We start from the raw sequence: 19236 nt of genomic DNA, 5'->3' as shown, positions 1-19236 counted from the left end.
TAGAAGGTGTTTCTAGATGAGATTAGCAGTTGAATAAATGGACTCAGTAATGCTATTGCCCTTTGTAAGGTGGTGGGCCTCACCCAGTCCACTGAGGGCCTGAATAGAACAAAAGGTAGAGGAGAGGAGAATTCGCACCTTCATCTGCCTGAATGACTGAGCTGGGACATCGCAATGTTTTCCTACTCTTGAACCAGGATTTATACAATTGGTTTTACTGGTTCTCATAATAAATCTCTCCATATGTATCCATATAATGTGTGTATATATATCTATATATACATATATTTTTTCTACTATATATAATATATATACATATATATTTCTCCTATTGGTTCTTTTTCTCTGTAGAACTCTAACTAATACACAACTCCACCATGAGTCACCTTAGAGTAAACTCAGGTATGGTCAAAAGGGTTCATTATGAATTTAAAAAGAACCTCTTTCAGAAAAGTTTAAGGGTTTTAAGGGCTCTGTGCCAGGTAGTGGGGACAAAGACCAAATATATAAATATATATAATACCACATCTTCATAAAGGATACCTTGTCAGATTCCCTTGAGAATGTCCTCGTTAGTAGGGAATAGTGATAGGTTCACAGGGGAATCTTGTAATCAGATCTCACAGCCTTATTTCTATGAGTGGTATCCCTCTGGTTTGTCCTGAGGACAATGAGGTTTGTGTTTGTATCCACTGCTTAGCTCTGGGACCAAAGTAGGCACAGGCCTTGTTGTCAAAGAAAAAGATAAACACACACTTGGCTACAGTCACAGGATGTGTTCCAGTCAATTGTTGGATGTGGAGGCCATGACCCCCATCTGTGGGGTAAGCAGGACCTTCAACAAGGACTGGTGGGCGCCTCCAGATGGAGAAAGGAGAGACCTAAATGAGCAGAGGCAAGAGAACTGAATATATGGTCAGAGCCAGAGTTGGAGTGTTGGCAGGGGTTGACTTGGCATGGCCATGTCATGTCCCCGTATCAAGGGCTGTAGGAGCCTTGTCATCAGCAGCACTAATTGAAGAAGGGAGCTTTAGGGGCTTCCCTGGGGTCTCTGTGGTGGGGAATCTGCCTGCCAATGCAGGAGACAGGGGTTCAGTCCCTGGTCTGGGAAGATCCCACACACTGCAAGGCAACTAAGCTGGTGTGCCGTTGCACCATAAATACTGAGATTGTGCTCTAGAGCCCAGGAGCTACAACTACCGAGCTCTCATGCTACAACCACTGAGCTCTCATGCTACAACTACTCAAGCATGCATGCCTAGAGCCTGTGCTCTGAAATGAGCGAAGTCACAGCAATGAGAAGACCTCACACAGCAACTAGAGAATAGCTCCTGCTCCCTGAAACTAGAGAAAAAGTCTGTGCAGCAAAGACCCAGCACAACCAAAAATAAATAAGTAAATAAAATTTTAAAAAAGGGAGCTCTAGAGACTTGAAGTTTTTTTTTTTTTTCCCATAAGATCACCCTCAGAACAAGGCAGAGGGTAGACTTGGGGGACAGAACCATCATCAACTCTTCCTTAGTCTTGACTGCATTAACCTCCTGGTCTCTAGGCTTCCACCCAAATCATTCTGGGCACAAGGGTCAGAGACTATCTTGAAGTATAAATGTGACCATGTAACTACCCATCACAACCTTCAGTAGCTTCTCAAAGCCCCCAAGTACTCCACATGGTTTGCAGGGTCATGCATCCTGCCACCCCTACCCATCTGTTCTGTCTGATGTTCCACGTCCCTCTCCTCCCCAAGCCCCACAAGAAGGTACAGAAGCTGTCTCCTCTCCCGGAAACCTTTTCCCCTGCTCCCTCCTCTCTCTGGCTCCTCTTCTGTATGGTTTCAGCTTAAATATGGCCTCAGAGAGGTCTTAACCAACTGCTCTGCCTAAAAGAAGTGGCCCCATTATTTTGTACCACTTAGGCTAATTTATGTATTGCTACTAGTTGATGTATTCCAGGAGTCGGTCAACGTTTTTCCCAAAGATCCAGATGGTAGGTATTTCAAGCTTTGTAGGCTCTGGGTTTGCCCCTGCAGCCTAAAAGCACTCACATATGAATACTAAAAAGAATGAGCAAGACTGCGTTCTGATAAAATTTTTTTAATGAAAATTGAATCTAATATAATTTTCACATGTCACGAAATATTATTCTTGTTTCTTCTTCTTTCCCCGCCCCCCAGCTCTTTAAAAGTGTAAAAACCATTCCTAGCTCTTAGTTGTCCAAAAATAGATGGGCGAGGTGACCCGCTGACCGTATTTTATTGGTTGTTTATTACTTGCTGACTCCTTCTGAATCCGCAAGGGAGTGTGTTCCACAGCAGGGAGCACCGGTAGAGCCAAAGCCGTGTCGGTTCAGGCCCTAAGATGCACCTACGCTTCACTCGCAGCTCGACGGCACCCAGAGGCCACCACAGCTTTTGCCATAGTGGGCGGGGTCTGCGATAGCCGTACGCGGGGGCGGAGCCTTGATGAAGGGGCGGGCCGAATACAGGCTTCCGGCGGAAGAGCGCAAGAGCAAGATGGCCACTACCAAGCGAGTGTTGTATGTGGGTGAGCAGGCTTGGGGGCTAGGCGGAGGGTGGGCGAACCGGGCCGGGAGTGGGTCGTGGAGTGGAGCTGGACAGGTTTCCGGACGCGGGAGGCGGCGAGCAGCTGTCTAGGTGGCATCTGTGGCGGTATTGCTTGGGTCTCAGAGAGTGAGCCTGAGACATAATTGCACCTCTTTTCGAAGCCCTCCATCCTCTAACAACAACCTCTTCATCACCTGGGGCCGGGGCGATGGTTGGAGGAATATTAGGGATCTCTGAATCCTCGCGTCCATTCATTTTACATTCACCGCAGCAAAGGCTCAGCCCCCACTCTTCAGGGAAAGAGTTCCCAGGCTAGCCGCCTAAAAATGAGAATAACCCCAATAGCACAGTTTGGTGAGAGCTTTGGTGGGGACGGACTCTGGTGACTTAGGGCTCGGTGTGGGGAGAAATGACCCCTCCATCTGGAGAGGTGAGAGCAAGTTTACAGGTTGCGGTGACGCCGGAGATGAGCTGGAATTAGCCAGGTAGCGAAATAGGAGCAAGTGTGTTTACTGAAAGGGAGCAGCACGAGCAAAGGCCCAAAGGTGTGAAATAGTCTAACACTTGCAGGGAAATGTGTCGTTTTGCGGGGAAGCAAAGGATAAGAGGCTGAAGAAGTGGGCAGGGCCTTGTGTACAGTGCTAAGTTTGTTCTTTATCCCGAGGATTAAGTACTTTAAGCAGGGAAGTGATGAGTTAAAGTCTGTACGTTCCCAGGATGGTACTGGTTGGCTTTGTGGAGGAGAAGGGAGGCAGTTATGAAGCTGTGGAGGGAATCTCCGGGCTAGATGAGGGTCTGAAAGGAGAGTGAAGAGTGTGCTTCGTAAGTAAGTGTGAAGGAGCAAATGAGAGGGATATTTATGAACCCGAAGGACTGAATGGAAAGATCCCTGCCCTGACAACGGCATGCTGATTTTACAGCAGGGACTTCTCAAGAGAATGGAGGACGGTAGTTCAGAAGGCACTTAATGTCTTTGCAGGTGGACTCGCAGAGGAGGTGGATGACAAAGTTCTCCATGCTGCTTTTATCCCTTTTGGAGACATCACGGATATCCAGATTCCTCTGGATTATGAAACAGGTGAGTTGTCTTAGTGTTTCTCATGCCCAGAATCCTCCTGCTAGGAAAGAACTTAAAATTTTTGTAAGTCATATTACAGTATGTTCTAAATATGCTTTGGGCAGCGTGACAGTGATCTTTATACAGAAGGACTTCTCGGAGAGTTGGGGTTGTGAGCTGAAGTATGCTTTTCAGATCCCATATATTGCATTTGAAGTAAGACAAGCTTTTCAGTTAGCCAGTAGGAAGATTGGTTTCGAGCTACATGGAGAGCTGTTGTTTCAAACTGCCTGCCAGGCACTCTCCTACACCTGCTCTCTCCTTGGCAGCTGTGCTGCTAAATAGGGTAGCAGGAAAGCCCAGCTTCAACAATGGGGCCTCAGCTTCTTTACACCTGAACTTTTCCTTCAATTAGTATCACAGCTACAGTTCAGTTTTCTGTCTTAACCTTTGTTGTCATTTTTAAGGTTGGAGTTTTAGGCCCAGCTCTAGAGTACACAACTAGTTTAGAAATCCCACTAGGGGATCATAGAGAGGGAATTTTGGGAGACCCATGTGAGTTAATTGATCATTCAAGAAAGCAGGCTTACTCAGCAACAAAACCAAGCAGCCCCGCTTAACAACAGCACCATATAGCAGTGACACCTGCATTCTGCTGGTTGAGGTCAGTAAGTTAATGATCCCTTGGCTGTGCTCCTGCTGCTGCTGCTGGTGCTAAGTCGCTTCAGTCTTGTCGACTCTGTGTGACCCCATAGATGGCAGCCCATGAGGCTTCTGTCCCTGGGATTCTCCAGGCAAGAACACTGGAATGGGTTGCCATTTCCTTCTCCAATGCATGAAAGTGAAGAGTGAAAGTGAAGTCTGTCAGTCGTGTTTGACTCTTAGCAACCCCATGGACTGCAGCCCACCAGGCTCCTCTGCCTGTGGGATTTTCTAGGCAAGAATACTGGAGTGGGTCGCCAGTGCCTTCTCCTGGCCATGCTCCTGTGCACACACTAAAAACAAAAATATAGGGGAAAGGTGACATTATACTGAAACCCGAAATGATTTACCATATTTTAATATCTGTTACTGCCTTCTTGCTCATTTCCATAGCGCCATGATAGTCCTAGCGGGGCCACGCAGGGTCAAAAACTCCCCTACCCAGCAGGTAGGAAGAATCAGTGATGGGAGACTCAAAGAATGAGGAAGAGGGTAGTCTTCTTCTCCTCCTCACTTTTCCTTTAATTATAAAAGTATAGCCCAGGACTTCGCTGGTGATCCAGGGGTTGGGAATCTGCCTGCCAATGCAGGGAAAATTCCACATGCCTTGTGGCAACTGAGACAGTGCTCCATAACTACTGAGCGGTGCTCCACAACAAGAGAAGCCACTGCAATGAGAAGCCCACACACTAGAGAGGAGCCCACGCAACCGGAGAGTAGCCCCGACTCGCCACCACTGCAATGAGAAGCCCACACACTAGAGAGGAGCCCACGCAACCGGAGAGTAGCCCCGACTCGCCACCACTGCAATGAGAAGCCCACACACTAGAGAGGAGCCCACGCAACCAGAGAGTAGCCCCGACTCGCCACAACTAGAGGAAGCCTCCATGCAGCAGCAAAGACCCAGCACAGCCAAAAACAAATAAATGAATTTTAAAAGTAAAGAAAATTAAATTGTACCCCACTAAGTTCTTGTCACAGCACCCTCTTGCCTGCCTCCTTGTATTTCTCACAAGCGTCATATACTAATAAATGACTTTTTCCATGCCGCTTTGCCTCTCAGCGAATTCTTTTCTCAAGGAGACAAAAGAACCTCAGCTACATTAAGTCCTGAGATTGTTTTGTGGTTTCAGCAACCTGTGCTCTGCTGAGTCCTGAGACGAGTTGTATGGCTTCAGCTCTTATCATCAACATTGTATATGGATTTAACCTTCCTGGGACCTTTATATGTATAAAAACAATAAGGTTATGTTGACTCTGTAAGGTTAATTGGTTACTTAAACAAGTGCTTTTGTGCACTTGGCCTTCCTAGTTGGTGTTGGTTAGATTAGCATTTTGCTGAGGATTAAGACTGAGCATCCTTACCCAGGTTTTAGGATTCACGACTTATGCACAGTTGATGTTCAGAATGTATGTTTGGAATGATTGATTGATAGGTTAAATGACTTCATTTTTCTAGCTGCCTTTCGTGCAAAGGTTAAGATTTGGCTTTGGTAAAGAATGCTGCCTTTAAAGATTAAAAGTATAGTTCATTATTTAGTTATGTTCACTACAAAACGGGCTTCCGTGGTGGCTCAGATGGTAAAGAATCTGCCTACAATGTGGGATAATTTCCTGGGTTTGATCCTTGGGTTGGGAAGATCCCCTGGAGAAAGTAAAGGCTACGCACTCCAGTATTTGGGCCTGGAGAATTCAATGGACAGAGGAGCCTGGCAGGCTACAGTCCATGGGTTCACAGAGAGAGGGACACAACTGAGTGACTTTCACTCACTACAAAACAGTTTAATTTAGTTGCTTAAAATGTTATTTAAACTAGAAAGAATCAGAGTAAGATACTTTTTTTTCCTAAATAGTGATGGTGTAGAATTTCTAGTAAATGGATAAGGCATGTGACTGACTTCACTTTCTTTGTGACCACCTGCTTCTTCCTGTTGCCAACATGATAATTGCTTGATATTGTCTGCCTTTTTTCAGAAAAGCACCGAGGATTTGCTTTTGTTGAATTTGAGTTGGCAGAGGTGAGAAAATTGTTATCTGTGTTAAGTATTTGGCTTGTTATTATTGTTACTGATTACAAAAGGAGCTGTTCTTCATTTGGGATTGGGGTTTGGGGCCTCATGCTGATGCTTCCAGAGAGATGAGAAACACTGTTTGAAGGAAAGCTGCCTTCACTTAATGAAACCATGGGCTGTGATAAACATCACAGACCTGCTCGGTCCTGCCCCTCTTGCTCTGCAGAACTCCTGCAGCCCTGCTCATTGAGCATCTTTGCCTGGTAGCACTGGTGATAATTTCTTTGTCTTCCACTAAATGTGGCTCAGAGGTTAAAGCGTCTGCCTGCAATGCGGGAGACCTGGCTTCGATCCCTGGGTCAGGAAGATCCCCTGGAGAAGGAAATGCAACCCACTCCAGTATTCTTGCCTGGAGAATCCCATGGACGGAGGAGCCTGGTGGGCTAGAGTCCACGGGGTCGCAAAGAGTTGGACACGACTGAGCGACTTCACTTTCACTTTCAAATGGCAAATAGCTGAAGTCAGCCAGGAAGTGCACTTCGTTAGACACGTGCAACCTGGGTGAGGGAAAAAAAGAGACCTTTTTCTGTTGGATTGTTTTTTTGTTGTCATTTTACCAAGTATGTGTTTAGACACTACAAGAAGCATTTGACTGCAAACCTAAATTCGTACCTTGTCTTTTTTTGGCAGGATGCTGCAGCAGCTATTGACAACATGGTAAGGCTGGGAATCGTGCTGCTTACAGAAGTTGCTTTTTGGTGGTACAGAGGGCACTTAGTTCTACATTGGGTTTGCTAAACCTCCAAAGTTACAAGATTGCATCAGGAAGTACATACAAATTGTCATCGTGTGAAAATATTCACTGTGAATTGATCACTTATGAAATTGTCCTTTCTCACATATCTTTCTCCATTTGATAATAATGTAAAGGCTAAACATCCTTGTTGACCAGTCTCTCACTGGCTGCCTGTGTCTAGGATAGGAAATTGTAAACAATGCAAAGTAATTGCACAGTGAAACTGCATATTTTACAAAAGAGGCAGGGTTTCATGAAGTGTTAGACCAGTTAACAATTGAGAAGAGAAATTTGATAAGGATAATGATAGGATGTGCTGCTGATCCAAGTGATTGGGACAGCCTGGAGAGCTCCTTGGGGCAATGATGTAGCTCTTGAGTGTGTGTTCCCTCTTCAGGATACTTAGGATTTTCACATTAGATAGGAAATGCAAAGATAATCATACTGTTGATAGGATTTTATTGGAAAAAATACTGCAGATGTATAAACATCCATTATATCTCTGTTCTTCAAATTAGGCCATAGTTTAAAAGCTGAATTTTAACTGTAAGAAATTTATTTTCATTAATTTCAGTTTCATCACAGTACATTCCCAGTTTTTTCCCCCTTCACATTTTACCATGTGTTACTGTCTTTAAGTGATTTCACATTGAGTGACCTTTCCTGGTACCAGTTATCCTAGGGTAATAAGGCTTTCCTTCATTCCTGTTCTCTGTTTCCCATTCATCAACTGTTGTCCTCAGCTCTCAGAGCGAGATCACTTCTCATTGTTTAAGGCTGACCTTGACTTTTGAAAATGAACTCAGGTACTTGGAAATTGCATTTATCCTTGTAATTTCAGAGTACTCTGAAAACAGCGTCACTTTTGCTAGCACAGGTCATTACTAGAAAGAAAGGAGGTCAGATACTACTGCATATAAACTAGATATACAACAAGGTCCTACTGTATAGCACAGGGAACCTGTTATTTAATATCGTCTAATAACCTACAGTGGAGAAGAATCTGACAAAGATATATATATATACACACACCCAAAACATTGTAAATCAACTATGCTTCAATTTTAAAAAAGAAAGGGACTTCCCTGGTGGCCCAGGGGCTAAGAATCCGCCTTGTAATGCAGAGGACGCGGGTTCAGTCCCTGGTCAAGGAATTAAGATCCCACATTCCACGGAGCAACTAAGCCTGTACTGCAGCTAGAGAGTCCATGGGCCACAGCAAAGACCTCATGTGCTGCATCTAAGACTCAGTACAGCTAAATAAGGAACTAATAAAGTTGAAAGGAAGAAAGGAGAAAGGAACTGTATGATGGCTCCCAGGAGGAAATTCTCTGCAGCCCACGGGCTGCCTTGTGGCAGGTGTATAACTTGCTGTTAGGGGATCAGGGATTAAGGGAGAACAAATCATGAGCTTGTCTCAGATGTATCAGAAGTAAATGGAAAGCGTCTGTTTCTTTTAACCTAACAGTTTAAGCAAATGGATTTTCACACTTTTCAGAATGAATCTGAGCTCTTTGGACGGACAATTCGTGTCAATTTGGCAAAACCCATGAGGATTAAGGAAGGCTCTTCTAGACCAGGTGAGTGGGAGCAATACAGATGCCCATCACACCCTCCAGTTTAGCCTTGCCTGCCTTCCTGTCCCAGTTTTTTTGAAAGTAGGCACTGAATGCTTCTCTGGCGGACAGTAGTAGAGGATGGTTTACATTGGCAAAGGACATGTGCCACCTTTGTGGGGAAATAAAGAGTGTAGCTTCTCAGCCACGCCAGGGTAATTGTTTCCTTTATGAGAGAAGCCATGCCTGATCTCTCATCTGTCCCAGTGTTCTCAACATTCCTGGCAGGTTCCATCAGGGGTTGGGACTGGCAAGGGCTGCACCTTTCCCTGGGGCTTTTAATGTAGCTTTTTAATGTAGCCCTGCTAAGAGCTTGGAGAAGGAAATAGCAACCTGCCCCAGTATTCTTGCCTAGAGAATCCCATGGACAGAGGAGCCTGGGAGGCTATAGTCCATGGGGTCTCAAAGAGTCAGACACGACTAAGCGACTAACACACACAAGAGCTGGACTTGAGGGCTGGCAGTCTATGAAAGATGGGAACTTGCCTGACACATGTGACTTCCCAAAGTGGAGACCTCTGGCCGAGAGGGCCACAAAACATGTTCTGCTTCACTGACCAGAGCACCTACTTAGCAGCTGGCTGATGGCTTGAGTTGGTTCTCATCTGCTCGCTTCTTTCCTTTCAGTTTGGTCTGATGATGACTGGTTGAAGAAGTTTTCTGGGAAGACGCTTGAGGAGAACAAAGAGGAGGAGGGGTCAGAGCCTCCCAAAGTGGAAACGCAGGAGGTGAGATTGCAGGCTGGCACTTCCCCCCCAGAAGACTTTTTTTTTAGGTTTTTATGGAAATCTGTAAATGTATATACAAAAGTAGAGAGAATGAAAAGTGAACTCACAGTGTTTTGGTGGAGGTTGGTAATGAGTGAACTGAAGAGAAGCTCTAAGCCTCTCGACCTTGTGCTCTGCGTGAGGAGCTTCTCAGCTCTGCTGGGTTCTGTTCTGTGATTGTTTTTGACTAGGAGGAAGTATGAGGTGAGGAAGGGCAGTGAGTGGGCCTCTGCACCCTCCTGGTCAGTCCTCCTCCTTCATGCAAGTGTTGTGCTCCCAGCTCACCGTCTTTCTGTTCCTGACGCAAGGGAGGCAGAGCGGGGTGAGGGTACCTTCCCTGCAGTCTGGGCACAGGTGTGAGGTCCTCCCTTCCAGGGAATCTGCCTTGGCACTTCCTTCTGATTCTCAGTGCACCTCTCTAACCATTGCCTCTCCGGCTGCCCCTCCCCATTATAACTGATATTCTGGGTTTCTTTCTTGACTCGTAATCTCTCTCCCCTCTCTGCCAAAACAGCAGCAGTCACTCTGATCTTTCACAGCCTCTCCTAGGCTCTTGGACTCTCCTGGCCTCTGTTTCTAGTCCTGAGCTTCAGACATTTCTAATGCAAGTCTTGCCCTCCCTCCTCTAATCTTGTTCATCCTGTGTTCTCCAACTCACTAACTTGCCACTTTCCATCCACATTGACTCAAGCAGGAAATAGGCTAAGCAGAGTGCCTACAAGTGGAGTATAAAGCAAGGTCCCCGCCACCTCCATTGTGAGCACTTCGGTACTCCTTGCTTCCGTTGCAGCCAGCCTGTGCACACGCAGGGCTATGCACAGGGAGGGGATGGTGTTACAGAAATGGGTCCTTTTAACTGGATCAAGGTGGGTGACCTTGAGCTGGGGTGTGAAGATGTTGAGAGTTGTCTGTTTGGGGCCAGAAAAGTGTTGTTTGTGAACACACAGGAGGGTGAAGGCGAGGCAACCTGATGTGTCTGAGGGAGTGTGATGAGATGACATGCCTGCCGGGTGGGGCTCCAGGTAGACGAGCCTGAAGTCTCCTGCCACTGGATGCCAAACTGGGGGCCGTGGCCGTGGCCTTCACCTTCTGCAGCCCAGGGCCTTCCCTGGCGTCACCTTGTTCAGCTTGCTCACTAGTTGGGTTCTCAGGTGTGTTCATTCACACTCGCTCTCCTAGTTGGGGAGTCAGGGCATTCTCTCTAACCTGGCCATTTCTCCTGCATCTAGGGAGAGCCCGCTGTAAAAAAGGCCCGGTCAAACCCTCAGGTGTACATGGACATCAAGATTGGGAACAAGCCAGCTGGCCGCATCCAAATGCTCCTGCGTTCAGACGTCGTGCCCATGACCGCAGGTGAGCAGTTTTTTCTTTAATACAAGTGAATGTGTATTCATGGTTGGTTTGTTTGTTTCTTCTAAAGTACACACACACGCACACACACACACACTCTCTCTCTCTCTCCCCACCCCCCCCCCAACAGTATTGAAGGCAATGAATTGAAAACCTGAGTCTTTGTTCCTTCTCCATATCTAATCATACTCTTCAGAAGTAACTACCGATAACTAACAACTTCTTGAATATTTTTTCATTTGTTAAATACTGAATTCTATTTATCCTTCTTTTAATCTAAATTTTATTATGTAGACACATAGTTAGGAGTGTTAATTTCACAGTTTGTTTTGAAAAACACAGCAGTGCCCCCCTGCCCTACTGCCATCCCCAGCACCATTTGCTGCTTCTCAGAGGCAGCCAATTTCAACTCTTAGCTGATTCTTTTGATTTTTAACCTCCATATTTGTAGATAATAGATGTATGTTGCTACTTTCTGATTTTTTTTGTGTTTTGTTTTAATGTCTTTTCATTTTAGACATCTATTGACTTCCCACTTGAGAAGATAAAGAATTAGCTTTTGAAATCAGCTTCCCAGTTCCTTCATCCTTTTATGCTGTTACCATAATTTTAGTTAGGTCACAGGTCATTCTATTTAAGCATCATACTGTGATAGCTTCTTTTCATACACAGCACTTTGTTTTCCCTGGAATTCATAATTCTCTTGTTTTCACATTTGCTTAGTATTCTGTACACATATTCCTGAGCTTTCCCAAATTTTCCTGCTTGTGTAAATCTCCATCATGTTCAAACACATCAGATATTTTGTCAGTTTCACTTATTCCTCCCTGGAGCCCTCTGACCTCCTCCAGCTTGGACCAGTTGCCTTCCAGGCCCATCTCATAGCCTTTGTCTTGGGATCTCCTGCTTTCGCTTCCTGTGTTGGGACCTCTGTTGTCATTTTTGATCTATTCCCTCACTTTGGTAGAGGATATAATTCTGTAGCTTCTGGAGAAAAGAACTTGGGAGGGTCAGGTTTTTGAGACTGATGTGTGGAAATTTCTACTTTCCCACCTGATAGTTTGGATGTAGAATTCTAGAGAAGTCTAATGTCATTCTGATTCTTGGTCCTTTATACAAAACCTTTTTTTTTTTTTTTTCTGTCTAGAGCTGAGCTGTCCCAATATGGTAGTCACTGTCCACGTGTGACTCTTTAAACTTAAATTAATTCAAGTTATATAAAATTAAGTTTCACTTCTTCAATTATTCAGATGCTTAACAGCTGTTAGATAACACTGGTCTAGATGCTTGAAGGGTCTCTGTGTCCTGTGTTCTGAAAAACTGTCCCCTTGGAGTAGATCTCCTTCCATCCATCCTGCTAGATATTCAGTGGGCCCTTGCTGCTGTAACAAATCACCACAGACTTAGCAGCTTACAAGAACATAAATTTGTTGTCTTAGCTGTTCTGAGGGCCAGAAGTCCAACACAGGACTCACCAGGCTAAAGGAAGATGGTGGCTGGGTTACCACATTCCTTACTGGAAGCTCTATGGGTAGATCTGTTTCCAGAGACAGTCACTTTGTTGACAGAATTCAGTTTCCTGCATCTGTAGATGAAGGTACCCATTTCCTTGCTGGCTGCCAGCTGAGGGCTAGTCCCAGCTTCCAGAGGCTTGTGGCCCCCCTCCTTTATCATCACAGCCAGCAGTGATTGATCCAGTCCCTCTCACGTTTTGAATCGCCTGCCTCCTTTCCCATCCACTTCTTTTTTGGGGGGTGGGTTGTCGGGGAGATGGAATATAATTGCTTTACAGTGTTTTGTTAGTTTTTGCTGTACAACAGTCCATCCACTTCTAACTCTCTCTTTCTGCCTTTAGCTGGGAAAGGTTCTCTGGTTATAACCTGTGATTATACTAGGCCCACCGGGGTAATCTAGGCCATTCTCCCCATCTCAGTGTCTGGAACCTTAATCATATCTGCACAGTACCTTCTGCTGTGAGCAGCATTTTCTCAGGTTCCAGGAATTGGGACCTGGACATCTTTCGGGAGCCATTATCCTGCATACCACAGCCATCAGTTAGGACAGTACTATCTTTTGAAAAGTTTTCCTTGAATTATTTCTTTACTTTTATCCCTTCTGATTTTTCTCTACTCATATTTTGGAACGTTTTTAAATGTTCTTTTTCATAGTATCCCCTGCTTATTTCATGCATGTACTATCATTTCATCTTGGGAGATTAGTATACTAAAATTTCTTTTTCCTATACAGCTTATGTTTGAAATTATTTTTTTCAGTTTTTTTTTTCTCTTTGTTTTTCTTTGTTTGTTATTGATCTGTTTGCTTGTTTCAGTCTTTGCTTTTCACATTAGATGCCTTTCTCATATATAAGACTAGGGTCCTTAAAATCTGCTTGGAAACTCCCTGGACATTGGTAAGGCTTGCTGACTGAGGCTTCCTCTATGAGGTGATTCTGTCTTTCTGTTGGACCTCGGATATCAGTATCCCTGAGTCATAGTCTCTTGGACAGAGCAGAGGCCACAGAGAAGACTCCAGTCTCTTGCTAATGGTTCTATGTCCAGTTGTTTGTCATGGAGGGTGGGAGGTTGTGGGAGCAGTATATGAACTTCAGTAAATCTCCATTTGTCATCATGGTACCTCAACGCTCAGGTATGTATAAAGCATCCCAGACCAGAGACCCTCTGCTTTAACCTGCTGGAGGGTAAACCTCCCACCAGCAGCCAGGGCTAGGGAAGAGAGAGGATCTGGGGGCTAGCTACTTTTTTAAGTGAGCTTTCAACCAGACTTACTGCTTTTAGAACCATCTTCATCCTTGTCACTGAGGTTTTGGAATTTCTGCAGCAGAAATCAAATTGCTTCTTGGCTTTATCAGCTTAAGCTTCAGCTTTGTTAGGTCTGCTCTGTCAGTTATGGCTCCTGTTTGTCTTCTAGGTTCCAAAGATTTTTGTTGCTGTTGTCTCTTCTCTTGCTCCTTTTTAGGGGATAGTCATTTTATCCATATTTTAAGTGTATGATTTACTGGCGTTAATTGCATTCACAATGTTGTACAACCATCGCCACTATCTACTCTCAAAACTTTTGCACCACCCCTAATAGCAACTATACAGTCCATGGAATTCTCCAGACCATAATACTGGAGTGGGTAGCCTTTCTCTTCTTCAGGGGATCTTCCCAACCCAGGGATCGAACCTAGGTCTCCCACATTGCAGGCGGATTCTTTACTGTCTAAGCCACCAGGGAAGCCCAAGAATCCTGTGGATCTTCATGACCCAGAAATCGAACTGGAGTCTTACAGGCGGATTCTTTACCAGCTGAGCTACCAGGGAAGCCAAATAGAAATTCAGGACTCGTTAACAGTCACTCCCCTTTCTCCTCTACTCCCAGCCTCTGGTGATGGTTAATCTACTTTCTGTCTCTCTGAATTTACCGTTCTAGACATTTCATATACATGGAGTCATAACAGTAGTTGTCCTTTGATGTCTGATTTACTTCACTCAGCATTGTGTTTTCAGGGCTCATTTAGGTATCAGTACGGCTGGCTGATATTCCCTTGTCTGGATAGTCCACAGTTTGTTTCTCTACTCATTTGTTGATGGACACTTGAACACTGGTTCCACTTTCCAGTTATTATGAATAATGATACTGTGAACATTTGTGTACAAATAAGGATTTAAATCCCTGTTTTCAATTACTTTGGGTGCCTCCCTAAGACTGGAAATACTGGGTCATGTGGTAATTCTAGTTTGACTTTCTGAGGAACGACCAAATTACTCTCTACAGTGGCTGCACCACTTTCCATTCTCATAAGCAGTGTATAAGCATTCTAGTTTCTTTACATCCTCACTTGTTTTCTGTTTATCATAGTCATCCTAGTAGTTCGGAAGTGGGATCTCATTGTGGTTTTGATTTGTATTCCCCTAATCACTAATGATGTGAAGCATCTTTTCACATGCTTAGGGGTAGGGGCCATTTGTGTATCTTCTTTGAGGAAATGTCTGTGAAAGTCTTTTGTGTATTTACTTACTAGGTTGGTTTTTTGTTGTTGATTTGTAGGAGTTCATTGTATATGAACACTTAAGAGACGTGATTTGCAAATGTTTTCTTCCATTCCCTAAGTTGCCTTTTCATTTTGTTGAGAGTGTCCTTTGATGTCCAGAAGTTTTTCATTTTGATGAAGTCTCATTTGCCAATTTTTTGTTACTTATACTTTCAGTGTTGCAGTTAAGACATTGCCAAGTGCAAAGTCACAAAGACTTGACCTGTCTTTTTCTCTAAGATCCTGTTTGGTCTTTGTTTTTAAAAATTGCTTTACCACCAGTTTAGGGTGGAGCAGCTCTAGAATGCATGTTTTCACGCCTTCTTTAAGTAGAATTCCATCTAATCCTTCAAGATAATCATATCTCAAAGATTTATAATGAACATGTCATATTTTGAAATGAAAATACGAATATTAAACAAATATAACATAGTTTTTCAGAGTCTAGTTAGAGATCTCGTTGTTTGGTTTTTTTTGACCATGCCCCCGAGGCATGTGGGATCTTAGTTCCCCAACCAGGGATTGAACCTGTGCTCCTTCCTTGGAAGCATGGACTCTTAACCACTGGCTCACCAAGGAAGTCCCCCCATTGGTTTGTGTTTTAATCAGGTGCCTTTTCCTTTCTCGGCCCCAGAGAATTTCCGCTGCCTGTGCACCCACGAGAAGGGCTTTGGCTTCAAGGGCAGCAGTTTCCACCGCATCATCCCCCAGTTCATGTGCCAGGGCGGTGATTTCACCAACCACAACGGCACCGGGGGCAAGTCCATCTACGGGAAGAAGTTTGACGATGAAAACTTTATCCTCAAACACACGGGACCAGGTGGGATCTGGCTGGTCGGTGATGGTCGCTGGGCTGGGCTGTGGCAGGATGGCTGTGCAGGGGGTGACAGGCTGTGGTTCTGGTCTCCTCCAGACCCCCACCCAGGGAACAGGAGAGGCGTTCAGTCTGGCTGGAACGGAGCGAGCCTGTTTCCATCACAGTGTCCACAACTGTGGGCATAGCTTAAATTTTGTGGTCAGCCACTGTAAGCCCGCTCTTCTTCCCTCAACCCCATTGCCTGCTTCTCTGTCAGACTCTCTAGTAAAAAATTGCAGTGGTTGGTTCCCCAGCAACTAGAAAAAAATACAGAACTATACTGATATTTAAGACCGCAGTTCTCTAGGGGGCCCTCGGCAGCCACAGTAGACAGAACTCCCTAGTTCACGCTCAGTCCTGGTCAGAGACGACAGTTGCCCCTTCACTCCCGAAACCTCCACGTCACCCTCTGCCCCAGCTGATGCTTGGCCTCCCACATCTGTGCACACCTGCCTGCGCTGACTTCCCCCCAAGTACAGGGGCTGAGCCACCTCCCCTCTGCTCATGACCCGGACCCTCCCCACCCCTCGCCCTTTGGAACCTGGTTCTGCACTCATGCCCCGCCGCTGCCCCCTGTAATGCACGTCCCCTGCTCTGCTCGATCAGCACAAAAGCACACAGTGTCGATCTTTTCTTTGACTCACGTCCCCCCGTCAGCTATCACCCATGCCTCTGGTCCCCTTTTTAACCGAAACTTCTTGACAAAGTTATCCAGGCTCCCTGCCTTTGGTTCTCTCGGTCCCCCTCTAGACAGACTTCAGGCGCCACTGGCCCACTGAAGGCACTCTTCTCCACCCGGCCCATAGTCGGCTCCTGCTCCTCGTCCCGTTCGCCCTCCCATCTGCAGGTGCAGAGGCAGCATCTGCACTCCCCGCTCCATGCCCAGGACCACCAGCAGGGTCAGGGGAGCTGACGGGCGCTTCTCTCCCCCAGGCCTGCTGTCCATGGCCAACTCCGGCCCAAACACCAACGGCTCCCAGTTCTTCCTGACGTGTGACAAGACGGATTGGCTGGACGGCAAGCATGTAGTGTTTGGGGAGATCACGGATGGCCTGGACGTCTTGCGGCAGATTGAGGTGGGTAGCTGCCAGGGCCCCTGGGGCACAGCCATGAATGTGGGAGAGCTGAATCGGGGCCTGGAGAGAGACAACAAGCTGCTGTTGTGGGGTAGGGGGTGGGACGGGCAGGGGGTGGGTATCCCTGAGCCACCCTTACTCTCCACCCTCCCTCCCCTGATTCCTCCTCTTCTGTTCGGCCCGCAAAGGCCCAGGGCAGCAAGGACGGGAAGCCCAAGCAGAAGGTGATCATCTCCGACTGTGGGGAGTACGTGTGAGAGGGGAGCTGTCAACCCGGGGCACTGGCACCCGAGGTGTCCCATTGGCAGCGAGCAGGGCTTCGTGTCGTGGCCCTTCCTCGGGGTCAGCGTGGGACGCCTCCTCTGGCTCTTCCTCAGGTGTGGCCTTGGGCCCAGGGCTGCCCCCCCAGCTGTGGACAGCTATGCATGGCCTGTCCAGGCCTTTGCCACCAGGGCTTCTCGTGGGCCCACCTGTGTGATTCCTGGACATTTTCTTTTGGTAAAATAAATCCTAGTTTTGATACTACTGCCTCCAGCTAGTTCCTGGGAGTTGTCAGATGTCACCTATAAAGCTAAACTGTCCCCTGAGACGGATTGGTGAATGAATAGGGCATAATCTCTTCCCCACGGTTTTTCTTTTCTTCCCTTGGATGATTCCCTGAGATGCTGGGTGATATATCTTCAGGTCAGATACCCTTGTCAGACCACTGTCAAGACCGTGGGCATCAAAGACAGTGGAAAAATTCCTGTCTTCAGTGCCTCCGCTCCCGCATCACACTGCCGGCCTCAGAGCCAGTGAGTGTATTGCTCAGTCTCCGTGACGCATTTGCTTATTTGCTCACTTTCATTTTACAGATTTTTAAAAATGATACTTTATTACTCACAGTGCCTTTTCCATGCTAGGTACTATACCTATTTGTCAGGAGACAAGGGGTTAGCAAACCCCTTGGTTCTAATCCAGCCCACTACATGGTTTTATGAGTAAAGTTTTATTGGAAAGTCAGAGCCATTGGTTTACATATTCTTACTGCAGTGACAGAGTGGAGTAATTGGTGACATACCATATGGTCCCTGTATTAGAGTTCTTCGGAGAAACAGAACTAATAGGATATGCATATGTGTACACAGAGAAAGATCCATTATACAGAACTGGCTCTACAGTTGTGGGGGCTGACAAGTCTGATAGCTGCAGGACAGGCCAACAGCCTGGAGCCCCAGGGAGAGTCATGTTGAAGCTTGAGTCCAAAGACTGTTGTGAAGGCAGAATTCTTTGCCTCACAGGACCCTAATCTGTCTGTCTTGAGGCCTTCAACCGATTGCATGAGGCCCACCCACACTGGGGGAGAGTCATCTGCTTTACTTGACATACTGATTTAAATGTCAGTCACATCTGAAAAATACCTTCACGGCACCATCTGGACTGGTGTTTGGCTAAAATGTGGATACCACAGCCTAGCTATAGACAGAAAATTAACCAAGACCATCCCTCACTAGCTCCTCCAGGGCCAGGCCCCATCTTTGCTGGGTGTGGTGGCTGCACAGAGGAAGAGACCCAGGGTTGTGGCCCCAGGACTCTGTGGCTTAGGAGTTTCTCACAGTGTGTCTGCTCCAGATGCTGCTGGCACAAAAAAAGACTGTTGGACCTACTTTTTAGTGGTGAAAAAGAGTTTCAGGTGATGGAAAATCAGAGAGCTATATTTTCAAAACGTATTTATTATGGGAAATTATACCATATAACGTGGAGAAAGCACATCGAAAGCAGTTTATATAGTACAGTATGATTCCTATTTTGTACAAATACCTATCTGTAATATGTAAACATCTATATTTTTTATATATATATATATATCTCCTAAGAAAAAGCCTAGAAATAAATTCAACAAAATATTAACGAGCATATTTTTATCTGACTTGTAAGATTATGGTGATTGGAATTGTATTTTATTTTTTTGTTTTTTCCAAACTTTCCTCCAAAATTGTATTATTGCTGTAATAAAAGCACATTAAAAAAAGAGTGGGTCAAGTGCTTATAAAAGGCCTCTCCATGAGGAGTAACACTCAGGATGGACAAGCCCTGTTTAAATTGCCTAAAGGGCACCTCGGCAGTGTTGGGTGCCCTCAGCAGGCTCCTGGGAGCACAGAGCACGGTGTCACCACCCTGGCCACTGCCGCATAACCGGCCACTTGCCCAGGCCTTTAAAGCAGGTGAGAACACAAGTCCTGTCTTCAAAGGATTGTGGTGTGTAAATGTTTTAGGAAAAAGCACAGCTCTGAACAAACACCATCACCCACAAAATACATTCTCAGAAGAAGAAAGTTTTAGTGACCAAGCATAGAAGGGGCTCAAAACTAGCAAATTCTTTTGTAATAATACCGACAGATACCAGTTGTTAAATAGAGTCTGCCTGG

The 19236-nt window shown here is 45.8% G+C and overlaps 1 protein-coding gene across 2 annotated transcripts; it reads left to right on the top strand.

Moving 5' to 3' along the window:
• Positions 1 to 2497: 2497 nt before the first annotated feature.
• On the top strand, positions 2498 to 17350 carry PPIE (peptidylprolyl isomerase E). Of its 2 annotated transcripts, XM_005904877.2 has the most exons (10): positions 2498 to 2543; positions 3543 to 3641; positions 6297 to 6340; positions 7025 to 7051; positions 8629 to 8710; positions 9374 to 9474; positions 10743 to 10866; positions 15531 to 15716; positions 16686 to 16828; positions 17017 to 17350. In XM_005904877.2, exons 1-10 carry the CDS (start codon positions 2513 to 2515, stop codon positions 17083 to 17085), a joined length of 906 nt encoding a protein of 301 aa, XP_005904939.1. In that variant the 5' UTR covers positions 2498 to 2512; the 3' UTR covers positions 17086 to 17350. The 2 variants fall into 2 exon arrangements, with proteins under 2 accessions (XP_005904939.1, XP_070224446.1); XM_070368345.1 differs by lacking the exon at positions 6297 to 6340.
• Positions 17351 to 19236: the final 1886 nt, after the last annotated feature.

This window comes from Bos mutus, chromosome 3 (genome assembly GCF_027580195.1).
Source record: "Bos mutus isolate GX-2022 chromosome 3, NWIPB_WYAK_1.1, whole genome shotgun sequence".
Classification (NCBI taxonomy): domain Eukaryota; kingdom Metazoa; phylum Chordata; class Mammalia; order Artiodactyla; family Bovidae; genus Bos; species Bos mutus.
This window is presented reverse-complemented; position numbering and strand designations above follow the sequence as displayed.